Below are 22062 nucleotides of genomic sequence, written 5' to 3' on the forward strand. Positions count from 1 at the left end.
AAGCCGATTTAGCCGATGTCTCTCATTTGGCCAGCTACAATCGTGGCTACAAATATCTGTTTTGTGTCATCGACGTCTTTTCCAAATTTGCCTGGGTCGTACCCTTGACTTCCAAATCCAGCAGCGAGTTAGTGCGAGCCCTGCAACGGGTGTTGAAACAAAGCGGTCGTCGCCCTCTTCGATGGCAAACGGACAAAGGCACCGAATTTCTGAACCAAGCTTTCCAAAAAGAATTAAAGAAACGTGACATTCATTTTTTTACCACCGAGAATCCCGAAACCAAAGCCAGCATCGTGGAACGTTTTCAACGCACTTTGAAAGAACGCATGTGGAAATATTTTACGCATCACCACACTCTGAAGTACATCGACATCTTACCGCACCTGGTGCAAGCGTACAACCAATCTTACCATCGAAGCATCGGACGTGCCCCGCAAGACGTGACTCCCGACAACGAAGTGCTGGTGTTCGAGCGCCTGTTCGGTACGTCCCCGACGAGGGCTGTCCCCAAGAAAAGTGGAGAGTTGACCGTAGGAGATTGGGTGCGCATTGGCAAAACCAAACGCACTTTCGACAAAGGTTACTTACCTAACTGGACGACCGAATTGTTTCGCGTCACTGGACGAGTACATGGCCGTCATCCTGCCGTCTATAAATCGGAAGACATGAACGGAGAAGTACTCAAAGGAACGTTTTATTTGCCCGAGTTACAACGTGTCACCAAAAAAGAAGACGACGTGTACGACATCGAAAGCATTCTCGAACGCAGAACCCGTAAAGTGGGCAAACGACGTGTCAAAGAAGTCAAAGTACGTTGGAAAGGATATCCACCCAGTTTCGATTCTTGGATCGACGCTTCGCAAGTCATCGACTATAAAAAGAAGAAGTGACCATCATGCCCTTTCACACAGCAGCAGACGCAGCTACGTCGACCACTCCTTCTTCCCCTAGTTCTTCTGTGCAAGATTTACAAAAACAACCCTTGTGGGTGTGGTGTGGAGAACGTGTGCCTAAAACGCAAATCGTCTTTTTCTGCCAAATCTTCGTGGTGTATTGTGTCATCGGGGCAGCCATCGCCAATTTGAGTTTGCAACAAGGAGACAAACAATTGTGGACCATTTTATTGAGCAGTTGCATCGGCTACCTGCTTCCCAATCCCTCCCTGAAATTCTCCTCGAACGGGAACGTTGTGTCCAGTGCCAGTCACCACTCCAACAACCACAACCAGAACCCCATTTTGGGCGGAGACACGCCTCTGACATCCACTAACCCCTCGGACAGCCACAGAACTCTGGAATTATGAGTCACCAAAACCAATTTTACTTAACCTTACCCAGTGACAGTTCCATGGAGGTGTTTCCCAACAACACGTTGTGCTGTTACACGGCCAAATTACCTCAAGCCATCCCCTTAGATCACGAAGCCCATTGGGAAGTGGCTTTAGTGGAAATGATTCACCCGACCCAAGTCCACAATGTCATTCCCAATCAAAATTATTTTAAGGTGGAAGTTCATGACAAACAATTGCAAGATGAGTTGGATAAGATTGGCACATATACCAATAGAACCTATGATGACAAAACTAAAACGTGGACCTACAACTTGTCCATTCTCCCAGGCTATTATTTCAGTGGTCATCATTTGGTCAGCGCCATAGCCTCCAGGTTTAATGGCGTGTTCCATAAAGCTTTGAGTAATGTCCAAAAAAGTGTCACCCTGGAATACCACAAAATAGCTCGTCGCTTTCTGATGAAATTTTCTGAGGGGTCCAAAAAATTCATGTCTTTCTTATTTTGTCCTGAATTGTTTGACATATTGGGCGGTGACACGGAGCTGAGGAAGATAGGAGAACAAAAAAAAGCCCCGAATTACCAGTCATTTCCGACAACGATATTTTTGCGAGGTATTTTCGTTTCCCGGTAGAACTGAACCAAGGACTGAATTTGATCTTTGTGTATTCCGATGTGGTGGAATACAACGTGGTGGGACACACCTCCGTACCGTTACTGCGTGTCATTCCTTTCAAAGTGGATTCTGCCACGAACGCTGACGAGGAAGGTGGAAACACTTACCACGTCCACCGCGAATTTGTCCATCCTCACTATTTGCCGGTCAGCAAGTCGTATTTGGACACGGTCAACATTACTATAAAAGGAGATTTGGGACAAGATATTCCATTCACCAAAGGAAAAGTCACGGTGAAACTCCATTTTCGAAAACGGTTCTCTCACGACTCGTAAGTCATGTATCCAGTGTACCAAGGGGTGGCTCGACAGCGAGGACACGGTTTAGGAGACATGTTAAAATCGGCCTTTCGTTCGGTGGCCCCAGTGTTGAAACCGATGGTGACAAGCGGATTGCACGCCTTGAAAGATGCGGCACTGACACAAGGCAAAGAATTTCTCCAAAATGTCATCATCGACAAACAAAACCCTAAAGAAGCCTTCATGAGGGCAGGCAAAAATGTCTTGCTGCAAACGGGCAAAGACATTTTGGGCCGACGAGAGACACCTATAAATGCCCTGCACGCTACCGAGTCAAGCATTCAGCAAGGACAAGGCAGAAAGAGACGACGAAGAAGAAAACACCCTTTCACCAGACTTCAAGCGAGAAAGGCCAAGAAAAGAAGAACCGTTCGAGACTTAGACGTTTTCGATTATTGAAACACAAAACAAAATGATGCACCGAGAGTCTTGCGCCTGTTCCAAGACGGAACTGGATCTGTTTGCCATGCCCCCCACCATGATGACCATGCAAGAATCCCAATGGGTGGAATTTAATCCCATCTCCTCATTGACCGATTCCGCTCCCATCGAGTTTGAAATCAAAGGACAGCCCGAAGATTACATCGATCTGAATAGCAGTTACTTGTACTTGAAAGTCCAAGTTCTAAAAAAAGATGATAAAGGAGTAGAAGACGATGATAATATAGCTCCCGTCAACAATTTCATGCATTCCTTGTTCAGCTCAGTGGATTTGTACTTGAATAACAAACTGGTCAGCAGCAGCATGGATACATACCCTTACCGTGCCTACCTGGAAAATCTCTTGACGTACGGAACAGATGCCAAGACAAGTCATCTCAATGCCTGTGTGCTGTGGGTAGATGACACACCAGACAAGTTCGACGCAATAGATCCAAGCAATTCCGGCTTTGAGGCAAGAGAAAGCAAAATCTTAGAGAAGAAGAGTTTAGAACTGATGGATCGTTTGCATTTGGACATGTGGTTGCAAGAGAAATATTTGCTGAACGGGGTGAATGTTCGCTTGAGACTGAATCGCAGCAGTACCACTTTCCATTTGCAGGCTCTTGATCTTACTAAGGCTCCTAAAAGCATAATCCAAGAAGCCAAACTCTACGTACGACGCGTAGAAGTGTTACCTAATGTGGGAAACGACATCAGTCAGACGTTGAGCAGAACGACCGCCAAGTATCCCATCCGACGCGTGGAAGTGAAAACGTTCACCATTCCCGCTAACCTTCAATCCATAACCCAAGATCATCTGTTTCAAGGACAGCTACCCAAGCGTTTAATCCTTGGTATGGTCGAGAATGAAGCCTTCAACGGAGCCATCGCTAAAAATCCTTTCAACTTTCAACACTTCGACGTGTCCAAGATCGAAGTCAGTCGCGATGGCAAGACCTTGTGTACCCGACCTTTCGAACCTAAATTTGGTGACAAAAATTACTTGAGATCGTACTTGTCCCTGTACGAAGCCACCGGCCAGTTAGGAACCAACACCAGTCACGGCATTGAGTACGACGAATATGACGGAGGCTATACTTTGTGGGCTTTCGATTTCACTCCAGACCAAGGCAGCGACGAGGGACATTTCCACCCTATAAAATCTGGCCAGATTCGTGTGGAAATTCAGTTTGCAAAGCCACTGGACAAGACAGTGAACGTCATCCTGTATGCAGAATTCGATAATACCATAGAAATCAACAGTTTGAGAGAAGTCATTCTAGATTATTAGAAAGCCATGGAAGACTGTTATCCCTCTTTCCCTAGTGGAGAAACTTTGGAGATGGAATGTAAGGAGACCGTGGAAGGAGAAGAATCTCAAGACAAAGACGAAGAAGTTTTGATGAAGTCGAGATGGCCAGAACAAGAAGCCCATTTAGTCTCCTGTTTTGCCAAACACTTGGTCGACAAAATGACGGAATTGATCAAGAAAAATTGTTATGGATGTCAAAACGATCATCCCAGTCAAATTCAACACGATAAATGCCTGATGTTCAGTCAAGAAGAAAAATTGGACGAGTATCTGGACGAAGCTTGGAGTCTCATCTCGAACAAAGACGTGTTGCACCAGTGGTATAAAGACTTGCGTGAACATTCTTGTCCAGCATTAACCACTCAAGAGATCCATCGTATCGAAGCTCTCCTGAATCAGAGTGAGGAAACAGAACGAATAACCGTTTATTCGTCAGACATTTTCAAGCAAAAAGTCAGGATCGAATTGACGACTTATTATTACCTGTGAAGAAGAAAACAAACACAAATGGATACCTGGGAACTTTATTACCTTTTGAACCACAGTTCGTATACGTCTTCTTGGAATCCCGTCGTCTGTGCTAAAGATGAACTCCCTCATCGCAAACCTAAAGACCATCAAGCTTACGTGATCAACACGGACGATAGTCATCTCCCAGGAACCCACTGGGTAGCCGTCTACTTTCCTCAAGAAGGATGTGTGGAATATTTCGATTCGTATGGATTGCCTCCTTTGGAAGACGATATCATCGACTTTATGAGAAGAAATGCTCAAACCACCCGATTCAATAACGTGAAATTACAAGGCACAGATTCCTTGGTGTGTGGACAGTACTGTGTGTATTTTCTGCATCATCGCAGCCTGGGCTATTCCTTAGAACATTTAGTGACTCATTTCGATCCTCGTTCTTCTGCTAGAAACGATGTGAAAGTAGATCGATGGTTTTGTGACCATTATGCTTATCTTTTGTCTCAAGCTAGGAAACGTAGTGTCCATCAATGGCCTAATGATTTCCAACAGTGGAAATCACAATTTCATTCACAACGTTGTCAGCCTTGTTTAAAGTAGATTGTATTTGAAGAAAGAAATGTTTGTGATTTGAAAAAAATTGTTTGATGTTATAGTGTTGGATTATTGTTAAAAATGTTGTTGTTGTTTAGTGTTAAGTGATTTTTGAATAAAAAATGTTGTGTTTAGAAAAAAATGCCTTTGTCTTTTGTTTAGCTATAAGAATGTTGGATTGATGCTCTTTCATTTCTTACTATCCCTCTCATGAACGTTGCGGCTCGAAAACCGTGTGGGGGATGTTTTCCTTCACGTCCGCGCTTTAACTTTAAGAACCGGGTTGTTCCCAGTCTAGCCATCCATTGTCGACTCATCCTCCTAAGAAGATGTGCTCCAAACTAGCTAAGCTCAACGAAGCCTACGTGAATTTGCATAGGGTCAGACACAGTCTGATACCGAAGCCAGAAGAAATAGAGAATGTGAGAATGTTAAAAATCACTGAAGACCTAATAGAAGAGCTCTTCAGAGAAGAAATGAACAGGGAGAAAGAAGAATGGACAGAGAAGTACAGACTTCAGAGACAGCAGCAACAGCAGCAACAACAGCAACAGCAGCAGCAACCTGAAGCTGACAGAGGCTTTGTCGATTGTCGTATCGACACCAAAGAATTCTTCTTCTCTTTCCGAAGAAGCAGACCTATTGCCAGAAAGTCTATCCTCAGAGGACATCGCATTCTTAGAAACTAAAAAAAGAATGCCATAGCAAAACAAAAAAAAGCCCTTTTCAGGGCTACCCAATACTCTAGAAAAGAAATAACGATCGATTTGCCAATGTGTGTAGGTAGAGTAGTGTGAAAATAAACACTAACTCTTTTTAAAAAATGAGAGGGTATGTGTTTGTGTGTTTGTGTTTGTAAGTGGTTAAGTAAGTTGGTATGGATAGTAGATTAAAATGATGTTTGTTTGTTTTTTTTGGTGTTTGAGGTGTATATTTGGGGTTAGATTGGATTGCCTTGCGTATGTGGATAGTCTATTGAAGTGATGGGTAACATAAAAAAGTGAGTGAGTGTTTCTTTTAGGTCCGCGCGTTGTTGTTGATTTTGGTCATGATCTAGGTAAGATCAATTTTATGTTATTAGGGGGATGTTTTCCATCACGTCCGCGCTTTCACTATAAATTGAAACTCGCTGGGCAGTCTAGCTACCCTTGTTGATTGATCAACAGTAAAAAATGAGCAACAGACTGACTAAATTGATGGAACTTCAGATGCATCTGGAGTATGCCAGATACCTACTGAACGAGCTGACTGCGGAGGCCCTTGTGGAAGAAGTGAGAATAGAACAGGAGGAGGAGGAGAGAAAAATGAAAGAAGAGAATGAAAGAAAGAGAGAGATCAGGTGTCACCCTATGATGAACCCTGTGTGCAAGGTGATACCTGAGGCAAGGACATCTTGCCAGCCTGTAGCTGAACCACAATCACAACGAAGACAAAGACAAAGAAGACAGAGGGAAGAAGAAGAAGTGTTCACTATTCCGCAAACGGAGGAGTGGGATAGTGAAGCCACTCACCCACCGTCTGCTCTTCAAACAAGTCATGTGAATTGGACTAATGATTGGAGTAGACGTTGTGTCTGTGGTGCCAGACCCGGAAAGTGCCACCATTAACCAGGGGCCTCTGAAGTTAAAAAACAGCCCTTTTCAGGGCTACCCAATACTCAAGAAAAGAAATAACGATCGATTTGACAATGTGTGTAGGTAGAGTAGTGTGAATATAAACACTAACTCTTTTTAAAAAATGTGAGGGTATGTGTTTGTGTGTTTGTGTGATTGTGTTAGTAAGAGCTGAGGTATGTTTGTGTGAATAGTAGATTATGGGTTTCTTAGCGTATGTGAAGAGTATAGTTAGGGTTTTATTATATGAAAAAAGTAGGGGGATGTTTTCCTTCACGTACGCGCGTTGTTGGGTCATCATCTAGGTAAGATCCATTTTATGTTTTAGGGGGATGTTTTCCTTCACGTTCGCGCTTTTCGTATAAGAACCCACAGTATTAGTTGTTCAAACCATTCTGCAAAGAATACAAAGAAGATGGCGTCAAACCAAATGGACAAATTACAAACCTTGCAAGACGTTTTAGACAACTTAGGAATAATGGAACAGATGCTATTAAGACTGGTTGAAGACCATTATTCCTATAGTCCCCATCGTGTGAAGATGGAAATTAATAACTTAAGGAAAGCAAAGGACAAGATTAGTGGTGTCATGAAAGAGATCAAGGAGGAGAAGGAGGATGAAGAGGAAAGAATAAGAATACGCAATTGGAACGAAAAAATTGAAAAAGAAGAAGAAAATGAAAAGAAGAAGAAAGAAGAGGAGGAAGAGAAGAAAGAAGAGGAGAAGAAAAAAAAGAAAGAGAAGAAGAGTGTAGGAGATAAAATAAGAACTTGGTGGAGGAAAAGAAGAAATTAGAAGAAAACCCAAAGGCCCTTTTCAGGGCCAGCCATATTTCTCGAAAAGAGATAGCCTTTGAATTGCCTACCCCTTTTTTAAAAAAATTTTTTTTTTAAAAAAAAATCCCATGTTCCATTCCCCTTGTCCCTAAACAAGCCCAAACTCTATTCCCCATGTTAAATTCCCCTTGTCCGTAAAGTAACCCACGATTTTTTGTCATGTTAATTCTCCTTGTCCGTAATCTGACCCACGATTTTTCGCCATGTTAAATTTCCATTGTCCGTAATCTGACCCAGGGGTCCCTGTAATGCTAATTCCCATTGTCCGTAAAGTGCCCCCTTTCACTACTTATATATATATATATATATATATATATATATATATATATATATATATATATATATATATATATATATATATATATATATATATATATATATATATATATATATATATATATATATATATATATATATATATATATCGAGAGAGAGAGAGAGAGAGCAGTGAATACCGACTTTTCAGTGGATTCCAATCTCACTGAGATGGCTAAACTAACAACAGGAGTTACAATCTTCGATTAACCGACTAGACCTGTCAGAATCGGAAAAATCGCAATATACGTATAATTAGTCAAACGTCTTCAAACATTTTACCAGACAACTCTAGACTGGGCCACACACATCATCAAGCATATGTACTCTTAAGAAGTTAATAAATATTGTTTTTAAAAAGAAAAAAGAAACAGGAGATAATGGTGCGATCATCAGGCTCACATCCGCTCCATCACATTCTTCGTCGCTAAGGACAGCACGTTTTCTTCTAGGCGTTCTCTGTTATCCTCCGATCTGTAGTACAACCAAAAACACCGTTTAGTATATCAAGGAAAACCAATTCCCAGATCCAGCTCGGTAGACTGGATCAACAATGCTTTGAAATACCAATCTGGATACCTGTGGGATTGTAGAAATAATTAGGACCGAGAGAGCCAATGTAATCCAATATGTGGTAGGCAATCCACAACAATGGCAATGAACGTCATCCAATTTTACAATCGAAACCTACTTTGGAAGAGAGCGTGGAATCCAAAAAAGAGGAAGAATTGGATGAGAGAGAAGAGATAGAAGCGTTCCGAATTCCACCAATTAAAACAATCGTTTTAGCCAGTCTTGCAGTCAGGTTGACACTACACAGTTTCAACAAGAAATGAAAGCATGAGTCAAAAAGGTCATGTCCATGCAAACTACATCAATAATTGAACGGAAGAAAGTGAAAAAAGCAGTGAAAAAGAACCGATTACACCTTTCTCGGCATTATCGTCCACTCCCATTGAACACAAAAGTATCCGAAATTGGATTATTTATTCAGCTACATGAACAAACGTTTTTCTAGCATGTGTTACAACTCAGCGCATCGTGCGGGCCATTGAGGAATTCAAAAATTGAATCGAGCTGCCAAAACAAAACTCAAAAGCGTACAACTCCATGACGTGCAACATTCTCTGGAAGAACAATCAGTATGCACAATTTCCTTGAGATTTTACGGTGGTAGCTAGGTATCGATCACTAAATGCAAGCTAATTGGTTTATTTTACCCATTTTGGTTTCGTATTATCAAAGATACAATATTTGCTTTGCGTGATCGATGTTTCTTTCTAAGTCTGTTTGAGTTGTACCTCTGTTCTCCAATATAGTTTCCGAGAATGAAACGCACTATCAACAAAGGCAGTTTATCCAATTGTTTCGTGTGATGGGACATGTCCAAAAAGTCACACACACGTTTATAATTGAAAGATATAAACACAGAAACTTTAAAAGGATGGTTCTACATGCCCGAATTACAAGTGACCAGGAAAAATGACGCAGACTATATTATCTTCGATCAATGAACACGTAAAGTAGGAAAACGTTGCATCAAAGAAATAAAAGTACTGAGGAAAGGTTATCCACCCAAGTTTTCGATTCTCGCTTTGCATCCTTTCTGTTATATAAAGAAGAATACATGAGAATGCCGTTAGATCCAGTCTCACCATTATCGTTATTATCATTGCAAGAACAATAGCAACAAAGCAGTAGCAACAACAAATGTGGATGTAGTAAAGAGAACGTATCCTAAATATAAAACCCATTTTTGCTGTTAGCTTTCTGTGGTATATTGTGTGATTAGCGCTCATATCATACAACTTCAACAAGACTATACAGCAGTTGTGGACTATTTCTCTCAGCAACTGCATTAGATATCTTCTTTCCAAAATGTTTTTGAAATATAAAAATGGTAGAAGTACTAGCAGTAACAGTAACGGCTGCTTCAGCCCTAGCCATAACAACATCATCAATAACAACATTCACAGCAACCTCTTGGAACATTTATAAAGTCATCTTACGTTGAAAGTGGGTGACCACTTGGAGAAGAGAACCTGCAACATATGAATGCTCGATTTTATTTGACTTTATCGACTTTGATGTGTTACTCCGCCAAAAGATCGTGGTGTTTTGTGGCAAAAATTACCGCGCACTCCATAGAATAGGACAACGAGGCCCATTGGGAAGTATATTTGATAGAAATCACTGATACTCTGCAAGTTTTGAAGATAACCAGGATTCCTGCATACTTCGTCGTGGAAATGCTGAATAAACAAGTACAAAGAAAGTTGGCCAAATTTAGATCCTGGATATTACAACAAAATTACCATGCCGCAGCCAATTCCCAACGGAGGTGTACGAGATGAGAATTCCTGACCGGCATTATCTTAATGACAGACATCTCATGGATACGATTTTAACTATGTTTAATGTGATTAGTTTCTCGACTCACGAACATCAATAGACTTGTGACTATTAAAAACCTTCTCGTTATCTACGAATGTATTTTCACGACGGCTAAACGTTGTCGATCAAAATTTCCCTAGCTTTCCTTAGCATTCTGGGTGTAAATATTGATCTAGCTCCTTTCTCAACAAACATCAACAACAACAGATTCTTCAAATATTTTTGATCCGCTATCAAATTTGAAGGACTTAATTTGATGTTTATGTACAGAGCGTTATGGGAAATACGGCAGATCAGTTAGTGAGAATCATTCCATTTTAAGTGGATTTTTAAAACATCTACTTACAATGAAGAAAGAAACACTTATCCCATACTTCTAGAATTTGTTCATCCTCACTGTATTTTCTTCAGTGAATCGTATCTTTACAGTATAACAATTTTATATAGAAGTAGGTCTTGGACAAAATACTGTATTGGTCAAAGTAAATTTCACAATAAAACTTCACTTTTGCAAGCGACTTTCGGGTGATTTGTAATTCATGTAATTTTTGTGCGGAGGAGTAACTAGTTTTTTATATTGCCGTATCGGCCATCCAAACCTTCCTCCACCAAGGACTACATGATTCTAAACGTTGTGCTCTAGAGCAAGTAACTCAACTCATGCAAACCATCACTGGTCAGCTGAATTCCAAACAAAACGTTATATTGTGCTCGGAAAAAGCTCTTTGAACAGCCTCTAAAACCACATCACACGCTCATCGAAGCAGGTGGTCCAACACCCACGCAACAGCAAAGAACCAGCAGTTAAAGACACAGAAAATAATCAAGAAGCCACTAACATTATATAGAAAAGAGTCAAAGAACAGTCAGACACTTAGGCACTGTATAGTATTATTAAAAATATAAAAAGCACTCAGAAACTTCGTCTGTCTGTATCTGTCTGTCTGTCTGTCTGTCTGTCTCTCTCTCTCTCTCTCTCATACACACGTACAAAAAAAGATGATGCACCAAGAATCTTGTAAATGTTCTAAGACAGAATTGGAACTTTTTGCCATGCCGCCAACGATAACCAAACCGCAAGACTCGAAGTGGGTGGATTACCATCAATTGTCGTCTATTACTACGACAACTCTGCTTGGGTTGAATCGTAAAGTAAACCAAAGGCTAAATTGATCTGAATAACAGTTACTTAACCCTCTAAGTGAACTTCATCAAAAACAAAAATTCCAATTCATACAAAGATTATATAGTGGCTCCCGTCAGCAATTTCTCGCATTCTTGGTTGAGTAAAGTGGATTTGTACATGAATAGAAAAATATTAGCATATATACTAACACTGAGCGAGCCTATTGTAAGAATCTCCTCACTTGTAAAATAAGCCAAGAACGCGCAATTAGATGTTTCTGTTGTGTGGAAATCCGACATGACTGTCAAGTTCAACGATACAGTCGTGATGCACGATGATCCAAACCACAAGCAAAGATTTAATGACCGTCGAAGGAAAAAAGAAACCAAGGTCGCACTTTAGAAATGTTAAATACTTTGCATTTGGACCATTGGTTGTCTGACAAGTAGTTTGTTGAATGGATGTGCGGCTCAGACTAAATCGAAGTAGCATCTTCTTCCATTTGATGGCCAGTGCTAACAAGCTGAACACCAACTACAAAGAAACCAAATTGTACATGCGACTTGCAGAAGCCATATCAAGAATAGAAAACGAAATCAATCAAGCTCTGACCATAAAAAAAATGCCGATTATCCCATACTACAAGTGGAAATCCAAACAGTTACCACTGTGCATCGGAAGATCATGTGTTTCATTGTCTTTTACCTCAGGTTCGTTTATTGGTATGGTCAGAAGAGCAGCCATCAACGGAGATACTGATCAAAATGTTTAATAACTCAATCACTGCAACGTCTCCAAGATATAAGTCACCTGGGACGGCCAGACGTTATATTCCAGCCCGTTTGAAGGTAACTTTACCAGCCAAATATTACTTGATATGTTTCATGGCTCTATTGGAAGCCACAAGACAATAGGGTACTATCAGGGCATGTCCTACAATGACTATGCAGGATATTATTTTTGAGAAATTCAGTCTGATACCAGACCAGGGCAGTGATGAAGGACATTCGCTCACTATAAAATATGGATAATGGATGTATAAATTTAGTTTCCTCAAACATCATACAAGAGAATAACTCTATATTGTTTGCTAGATTCGACAATACCGATATAAGCAACTGTAGTAATCATGAACTATAAAAAGCTAATTCATAGAAATTTCAGTCATGGACAAAAACGACTAACAACAGGAACTACGGCAACGACGGCCACAAAGTTAAAGTGTGAGTGATGGAGGAAAGGTCGAAAATGGAGAAGTAAAAAAACGGTGTTGCCACGATGATCAGAACAATAAAAGGCTTTATTAGTTCCATGTTTTCTCCAGACAATGCCAACATAATCGCTCTATTGACCATAGAAGAATGGTGTGAATGTCACGTTATTAATCAAGTCAAGTACGACTCGATAAATGTTGGATGATGAACCAAGGAGAAAAGTTGGAGTCTTGTCTGGAGAAACCTGGATTCTTATCCAAGAAAATAAAATGCTCAACAAGTGGTAAAAAGTTTTGTTGCAAAATTTGAAACTACCATTAACAAGCACCAAGACGAAAATCATCGAAGCCGTCTGATATGATAGCGCGAATCCTTATGTCACCTCTATTTACCGAACAGACCAGGCTAAATCTATTTTGATTAGAGAGATATCATTGCCTGTGATAATATGTTGATCCTGAAATCTAAGCATGGGAACTTCTTTACCTCTTCACACACATTTTGTACGCAAATCCGTGGAATCCTGTGTGCTACGCTAAAGATGAAATCTCTCATCAAAACCCCACAGACGACAGTCATCGGCTGTTTAATTTCCACATGATAAGGCAGAATATTTTATTTATATGGATCACCAGCAACCGAAGGCGATATCGTAAACTTGATGAGAAGAAACGTTGTTTAGACCCTTTCCAATAATTTCAGATTACGGGAAACAGATTCCATTGTGTGTAAACATTATTGTGTGTATATTAGTAGTAATAGGAGGCGATATAGCAAATATGGCAATTAGCATTCCAAGGCGCTCCTGGGCCTGTATAGCGACAACCTTTATAGGCACACACTGGGCCTGTATAGCAACAAACGTTTTAGGCACACCCTGGGCCTGTATAGCAACAATATTTATAGCGACAAAAGATTGGGACTGTATACGGACAATACCTGCCACAAACCAATGAAAGAAAAAACCAAACTAAAAATGAAGCAAAATAAGATTGGATCCCCGGAAACATACGCAGCGTTTTTAAAGAATAACAACCCCAACCTTAATCTCAAATATATAAATATAATTAACTTTATACATGAATCTGGGATACAAAACAAAATATAAAAATAAAATTCCATAAATACATCACGATGTTTGCCAAGTAAAGCTAGAAATTTGTTTTTATCTTCATCTCTTATATCTGTTTCAGCTAGATTAAATCCAAGTTCTTTGGCAATTTTAATGTAATGGTCATCTTTGCTATCAGTAGCACATATGTTAACAGTTTTATGTCCATTTGTTTGATCACTTTCTATGCTAGAAAGCTATTGCTTTTCCAGGTCGTATTTGAATGTCCTTATGTGTTGGATTCATACGTCTAACTGTAGTTTTGCATGCTGAAATCTTGTCAATTGTTCTTGCTCCAATAACATTTGTTGTGGACGGAAGGTGAACATGTGGTTGCAATAACACAGTTTACAGTCATGTTTATGATAGCATTTAATAGTCACAGTTATACTGCATTCCGATTGTGCAGGAACAATTACTCGTGCTACTCCTCGTGGTATTGCTACATTTTTGGCTGTCGGTAGTTTTAACTCTGAGGCTGTCATTCCATCATAAAGAGATAAATCAATTTTTGCATGTTTTTCCTCAAGAAAATCCATCTCCAAAATCTATGTTGCAGTGCAAATTAGAAAACTCATGAAAAGTATGAATCACTGTTAGGCGATTTATCCAAAGCTGACGAGTTACAGTTCCAAGTGGTTTCTGGTGATCACCATTAACTCCAATGATGAATGGAATTGTAAGAGGATTTAAATGTTCCTGGCGCTTGCCTCGCTCAAATTGATTGAGTGAAATTATTGATACTGCAGCTCCTGTATCCACAAGGGCATCCACTATTGTATTGTTGATTTTAACTCTAATAACGTTCTTTTGCAAGTTAGAAATTGTAGCCATTTTATTACTTGCTCTTTCTTCATGTGCTGCTTTTTCTGAGAAAGTTGGATATTTTCTGGCGTCATGGTCCTGTACGTGGTGATGACCTACAAACACGTGCGAAGTGGCTTGGTTTTCCACACTTCATGCACTGTTTCTCATAAGCTGGACATTTAGACTTCTGGAGAGGTGGAGATCTTCCACAAAAGTTGCAGTGTGCTGCTCGATTCAGTTGGCGATTCACGACTTTGAGGGGGGAAGTTGCACTGTGGTTGGGAATGTTTGTTGGATAATGGGTGCTACTCATTTGTACACTAAAAGCGTTAAGGTTTTCTTCAAGTCTACCTATTGCTGCTATTATTGCCTCTTGTTGCAGGGTGCTATCAGTTGTTAACGTTTCGGCTAGCTTTTCATTTTGGATAAGGCTTTCTAAGGTTTCAGGATTCTGCTGTAGCACAAACTGACGTATCCATTGATGATAATTGATTGGACCTGTGCATCTGGTAAACCCAGATCAGATGCCTGCAGAGTAACTGAAGCAATGTAATCTTCCAAATTGATGACCCTTGTGCAGTTGGGAAGAGAGATGATGTTCGTTGCCATTTGGTTCTCTTATCGGGTCCATATCGCTAAATGAATGTTGTTTTTAATATTCATAATCATTTTTGGTATCTTCAGGTGGAGCTATGTACCAGCGTAAGGCATTGTCTGTCATTTTTAGAGTCTTCAGGTAGAGCTATGTACCAGCGTAAGGCATTGTCTCTCATTTTTAGTATCTTCAGATAGAGCTATGTACCAGCGTATGGCATTGTCTGTCATTTGTAGTGTCTTTAGGTAGAGCTATGCAACAGCGTAAGGCATTGTCTGTCATAAGCAGAGGTAATGTTGTTTTAGCTTTATTGTCGTTGAAACCTTTGATTTGCATTAGAAGTTGAAAGCTTAGCGTCTTCTTTACCATTTCCTGTAAAACTTGGAATGAGGTTGAAGTCAACTTCATTATTATGTGTCCTGTTGGTATTTTTTCCGTCTCACAGATCAAAGTTTAAAGAGCTGAAAATCTTTGTAGAAGTAATCTGATGTATGTGAAATCCTGGCCTTTAAATTTCTTCCTGCATAGGTCCAAATGTTAAATCTCAAATTAAGCAAACAAACAAATGTCTAGGCTATATATTTCTTTAATGGTTTCTTTCAACTGTACCAATTCAAATTCAAAAGCTCCCTCTAACCATGATGATGACAAAATTTACATAGCCTATGCAGCTGGTGCTTTCGTGACCGGTTATGTCCTGAAGGTCTGGATTCTTAATTAGTCAGAGATGTGGTTATGGTGCCACCACAGCTCCATTTTTATGTGCAAATGTCGCACTCCTTAATTTTGAAATTTTGAAGATGTCTAGGTGAGGCAAAGAGGAAAAGCATCCCTGTAACGCAGTAAGCCATTGGATGTCGGTACGCCCTGCAACGCTGAAGCTCGTATGATCAAATTTTAGTCCAATTTTGCTAGTGGACTTTTATTTTCCCAATAGTGTGCAAGCCACCTGTGCAATTTTCCAATTTCATTGAGTTGCATAATTTCCTTTATTATTTTAACGACAGATTGAAATTTTATATACTTTTAAATTTCTAAATGGTACCAATTAGCTGAGTGTCAGACACCCAATATACTGTTTTTTGTCCTGTTTTTGTTTCTCTTTGGTTTTGAATTTTGATGGTGGTAATCAAAGGATCCGATCAGGATTTTGTGGATAGAGCTTTTATCAAAAGAGGACTTCATAAGTCAAAAGAAGAACCTCGTGTAAGAAGGCAATTTGAAAGTCGATGTCGGTCTTCTTTTTCTTCTTCTTTACTTTCTTTTTCTTCTGTCTTCTTTCTGTCATTCTGATGATCTTTTGGTTCTGACTCGACTTTCAACGCTGTAGTCTGACATGATGTTTGCGACTTGTCCGTCTGGTTCATGGGCTTTTATTTCTTTTTTACTTTATGGAATTTTGAAATTACATTGTGCCTCTAAATTTTGTTTATAATGTGTTGGTCTTGTGGGTAATGTTGGGATTTAAATATTGTTTTAATTGTTTGAGGTCTGTATGTCTGTTATGTATTTTATTTCCGCTTTGTGCGGTGGGCCTAATTCTTGTGGGGACCTAAGGCTTAGTGGCGTTTGTTTACACATTGCCAATCTTTGTCGCCTTGTGCAATCGGGCCTAGTGGCGGGGTTATCCACCTTATATATATTATTGTTTCTTGCATAGTGGAGTTGGAGAGTTATTTGTGTAGTACTGTCATACCAGTTTGTTTATTACTGCATTATTAGCCTGAACACAATCAGACATGCAGTGGAAGAATTTTATAATTATTAATATATATACATACTCACATACACCTATACATACACACGTTATAAAAAAAAAATTTAAAGTGATATGGACTTGCCTTTTGGTTAGCGGTCCTACCCTACCGCTTTAGTCCTGTCTGGTGATTGATGTTTTGTTTTGATTGTGGATATATTTATTCTTGTGGTGTTATTTTCAGGCTAGATCTATTTTTGTTTTTGTTTGGTTATTTCTAGTTTTTGATTGAGTTATTTAGGTTATTTCTAGATTTTAATCGAGTTATTTGTATGATTTTATTTTTCCAGGCTAAATCTATTTTGATAAGACAGATGTCTTTGCTGAATACTTGGGTCGCTAGGACTTTTTAAGGACATCTAGTCTTTTTTATTCCCTAAATTTACGTTTGTTAACCTGTTTCCTGGTTATGATAGATCTAAGTTTGTTTATTTTGTTTATGTACCTGTCTAGTGATTGATGTTTCGTTCGCTGTTATGTTTTTATTTTCTTATGTTTGTTATATTTTGTCGTATTTGTTAATTTGCGTAAGGTACCATATTATATTTTTGTATGTAGTTTCGATGTTTTTGTTATATGCCGTATTTAATATTTTTGGGTATGTTTTAAGGGATCCGAGTATATGCTGTGTTGTTTTTTGGTTTTTTTTAAGTTAGCTCGTTGATTATGATATTTGGGGCAAGTGTTGAAAACATGGTCCAATGTTTCCATTGTTGGACAATGGGGACAGTTCGTGTTTTAGTTTGTTTCTTTGTTGAGAAGTTTTCCAAAACTGCTTTTTTGTAAAGTTTTTCCTGTTTTAACCTATTAATAATGCGAAGGTCAGTGGGTTTTATGTCTTTAGTTGTTCTGATTGTTCTGTTGACCTCTTTTTGTAGCTGGAATGGGTGTCTGCTCTTGTTGGTATTTTCCCATAGTTGATACCTTTTCTTGTTTAGTTTAATTCTTATTTTGCTATATACCTCCTGTACACTGTAATCAAGATGTGTTAGTGAGTTGTTCATGAGGTTAAGTTTTGCTTGTTGGTCAGCTTCGTCGTTTTCTGTTAGATTAATATGCAAGGGCACCCATGGGAATTCGACATTTTGTTGTTTTCCTTCAATCTCTCTGATGGATATCATTGTTTCTTCTAGCATGTTACTTCTGCCTTTTGTTGTGCCAGTCTCTGAGGATTTGAGTACATTTAGAGAGTCTATTATAATAAAGTACTGGTTGTATGTTTGGGTTTGTATCCATTTAAGTGCCTCATTTATATTTATTGCCCATAATTCTGCTGTATAGATGGAACAATCATCCGGGAGACTGTCTCTGAGTGTTATCCGGTGTTCGGGTATTATTATTACGGCTACTGTTCTTTTTAGTTCTTGGGATTTGGATCCATCTGTTTAGATTTTAAGATGGTTAGAGTATGGTTCCTCAATGGTGTTGTGTACTTCTGATAGCGTCTCTACAGGGTTTTGTAGTTTGGATTCGAATGTTTGGGCAATAAGGTTGATTTTGGGTGTGTTATTTTTCCATGGTGTGGGATCGCATATATTGCATTGTTCTGCTTGAATGCCTGGGACTTCCATTTCTTTGCAGAGGGTATGCAGAGGGCATATACGTTTTGGAATGCAGGTGGGCGTGGAACACGTTTTTTGCTGAATGGGGTGTTATATCTTTTGATCGTAAGTTTAGTTGGATTGGAACTTTTATGAATCAAGTTTATGGTGGCGTATCTTACTATTTGTTCCTCTCGTCTCAGATGTAATGGTAGATTCTCTGTTAATATTTTGGAGTTCCTCGATTGAGGTATTAAGTAGAGCTCAAGTACAAAGTCTAGGCGAATTGTATTGTATGTTGTTTAGTTTTTGGAGCAGAGTGTTGTTGGCTGATCAATACACTTGGCAGCCATAGTCAAGTTTGGCCCTAAATAATGATCTGTAGAGCATGGGCATTGTTGTTTGGTCTGCGTCCCATTTTATCCCCTTAATATTTTTAGGAGGTTGAGGTCCTGCAGGCATTATTTGATTAGTGTTGTTATGCGTTTTTCCCAGCTGAGGGTGTCATCAATTAGCATTCCCAAAAAATAGGTTTCTTTGAAAAATTGTATTGGTGTATTTTGTAGATGGAGTTTGGGATATGTTGTATGTCAAGTTTTTATAGGTGAAAAAAGCATTCCAAGAGCTTTGGTGTCTGATATTTTAAATCCCAAGTTGTCAGCCCATTTGCCGATTGCTCTGTTGTATTTGGTTGATGTTGGTTTGGTTGTTTGGGTTGCCTGTCTCGCAGATTCCAGTGTCATCAGCAAATTGTGACAGTTCGATTAGTTGGTTGTCATGGAGATTGTTGACCATTAGGTTAAAGAGCGTGGGGCTTATTACACTTCTTGTGGAGTACCGTTGTACAGAGTGTATGTGTCAGTGAGAGCATCTCCTACTCTGGTTTTGATTTGTCTCCCTGTAAAAGATTTTGCGATCCATTGGTGCTTTCGCCCCGTTATACCATATTGGTTTAGTGTTCAGATGAGGCCTTTGGTCCAGACCAGATGAAATACCTTTCTAGGTCTAGGAATATTGCAATAAGTGCCTATCTCTTTTCCGTTTGGCATTGAAAGGAAGTTTGCTGTTTGCTTCTAATCTAATTAGTTGGTCAATGGTGGAACATCTGTTTCTAAATCCACTTTGATTTTCTGTTAGCAGATGGTTTCTTTCCAAGTGGTGTTTTAGACGGTTGTTAATCTTTCTCTCCATGACTTAACAGATGGTGTTTGTCAGGGAAATGGGTCTGAATGCTATTGGGACTTTGGGATCTTTGCCTAGTTTCGGTATGTTTCCAGATTAGGTTGAAAACATCTAATGTAATGATTTGCATATTTACTGTTAGGTGTTTATTAATGTCATTACCGAGTTTGTCTTCTCCTGGAGATGTTGTCTTTTTATTAGCTAATGCTTTATTCCATTCTTCGATATTGAAAATGTCGTTGAGTGGTGACTCTTTGTTGTTTTTATCCGTAAATAAGTGTGGGAATTCTTTCTCCAGCGTTAGTCTTTGTGTCATACCTTTTTTTGGTGTTATTTTTGTTACTGCTAGAGTTGGCAAAGTGTTGTGGGAGTAGTTCTGCTTTTGTTCGGTCTGTGTTTCCTACATTAAACTAAACATTTTATATCTCACTAATGAGTTGTCTAGAAGCTGATTTGAAAACATATAAATGGTTATCATATGTTTGATCAGACTCACACTCCCTTTCAACCTATTCCTCAAAACATAAATGCTAAAAAAATTTAGTTAATGTGTAAGGGTTGGCAAAGATTGTTAGAGTTCAATTGTAAAATATGTTATTTTTTTAAAAATCTATATATAAGTTACTCTTGTTAATTACTGAAACTTAATCTACTATCTTGTCTCTAATATCATCAGCATTTTCAACATCTAAAACTAATTGTAAGTCCTGTAAATAATCATTTAATTAATTTTCATAAACACAAATGCCTGTTCTCACTTACATAGACCTAGAACTAGACCTGTTAAACCAAATGATTAACGCCCATAAGGCCATGGGGTGAGTGTGCTGTAAAGAGTCTGCTTGTATTGTTTTGGAAGATGTGGATTCTATTCAACATGACTATGTACAAAACTAGAAAACTGTAAAACAGTTAAATCATATAAAAAGCCCCTACTACAGATATCCCAGTTTCCGATTTGGATTTTAAACGAATATAGCAAAGCATATAGATATTTTTATCGTAATGCCAGTAAGGAATTATGAACTTTTCAGACGTCAACCCCGGTTGTTTAGGTGATTGTGGTGGAAGGATAACTAAGAAGTGCTTCTTTAATAAATAAAAAAAATATTCCTTAGTTCATCTGTTCCAGACAGACTTACATGTCTGACTAGTAGTTCAATGGTAAAAGGTAAGGAAGTGAGTAAATAAAGTTTTAACAAGGAACAAAGTCTAGCGGCTCTTAAAATACCCTCATTGACCCCTTTTCTCGCTTATTCCAATTTTATATTTATTGTGCCGTGTCTTACTACAGAGTTATGACCTCCACGGGTTACTGTACCTGACAAGTGGAGGACTGATGGCGATTTCCGCAGTGGCTTGCACATTCTTGAAGGAAACGAAGAATCTGGACCTGCAGGACACCATCAAACTGAGTAAACTGGTGGATTTAAGAAAGGATGAAGAATAGACGAAAATTGTCGAACGTTTAATGGATATGAGATGAAGATTTGAGAAGCAGGTGGAAAAAATTTGTTTTTGCCACTTCAAAGGACAACAGTGGAGTGAGATGAAAAAAGAAACTAAAATCAGTACACACTTTCAAGTTCGCACGTTTAATAATATTAACATTTTGTAAGTACCATATGGGGTCGAAAGACGTTTTATTTTCCTGCACACTGTTATGACCATGAAATTACAACATTGATGTATGCGTTTAATAAAGATATAACTAACGGACAGAACTAACAATAATGACAGCTATAATTCATTCATCTTCTGGCCCGTGAAGCTTTTAAAATGGAATGTATACAGTAAGGGATCCTAAGGCTCCAATTGATTCCCGTCACATGTCTTGAAAAAAATAAACGGAAGCTGCTTTCTGATTCTCCTATTTTTGTAATATAATACAAATATATAATGACAAAAGCGTCATTATAAAACTATCCATTCGACTATTACGTCACGTAGTCTAGAGAATTCTACCTTGACAAGTAATATGCTGTGTAAATGCGATAGTGCTAGCAGCGTTAAGAAAACTGACAGGTCTGTAAGCGACCATGATGCCTCTTACCTAATGTTCATCTTGCAACAAATCTCAGAAGACTTTTACGTCAAATAATGATTGTATTGACTGGAAAAGTTCAACAAAAATAATCAGGATTTCTCTTTACTTTAATGGAATAATTATCACTTTCGTATTGCATATATAAATAATGTAATACAAAACTTTCACAGCTATTTTTAGAGATTGCGCATAGTTGCGTACTCTCATCTTAATGTCATGAATATCAGACCGAATGATAAGCCCTAGACCTTTCGTTCAGTCACGTAAGCATCTTGGCTTTTGCCTTTCTTCACAATATTCAGTAGTCGGTTCAAACAGAACACATTTAAAATAGCGTCTGCCAGATAAATAAAACATACTGTAATAAATCTAGGGTATGTGCCATTTATATTTACGTATCCATTTTATGGATTTATTAGATTTTAGCGATTAGTTGTTTGATTATGGGAAGTCGGCGTTAGGG

The 22062-nt window shown here is 38.9% G+C and overlaps 1 protein-coding gene across 1 annotated transcript in view; it reads left to right on the forward strand.

Annotated features, from left to right (window-relative positions):
- LOC149785910 (solute carrier family 22 member 7-like) overlaps positions 1-21396 on the forward strand; it is a 65702-nt gene extending 44306 nt beyond the window's left edge. Inside the window, exon 9 of the mRNA XM_089978084.1 lies at positions 20847-21396. Coding sequence (XP_089834210.1) covers positions 20847-21002 — 156 coding nt within the window. The 3' untranslated portion in view covers positions 21003-21396. The remainder of the gene's footprint in view (positions 1-20846) is intronic.
- The last annotated feature ends 666 nt before the right edge of the window (positions 21397-22062 follow it).

This window comes from Sinohyriopsis cumingii, chromosome 12, assembly GCF_028554795.1.
Source record: "Sinohyriopsis cumingii isolate HCF-2022 chromosome 12, ASM2855479v2, whole genome shotgun sequence".
Taxonomy (NCBI): domain Eukaryota; kingdom Metazoa; phylum Mollusca; class Bivalvia; order Unionida; family Unionidae; genus Sinohyriopsis; species Sinohyriopsis cumingii.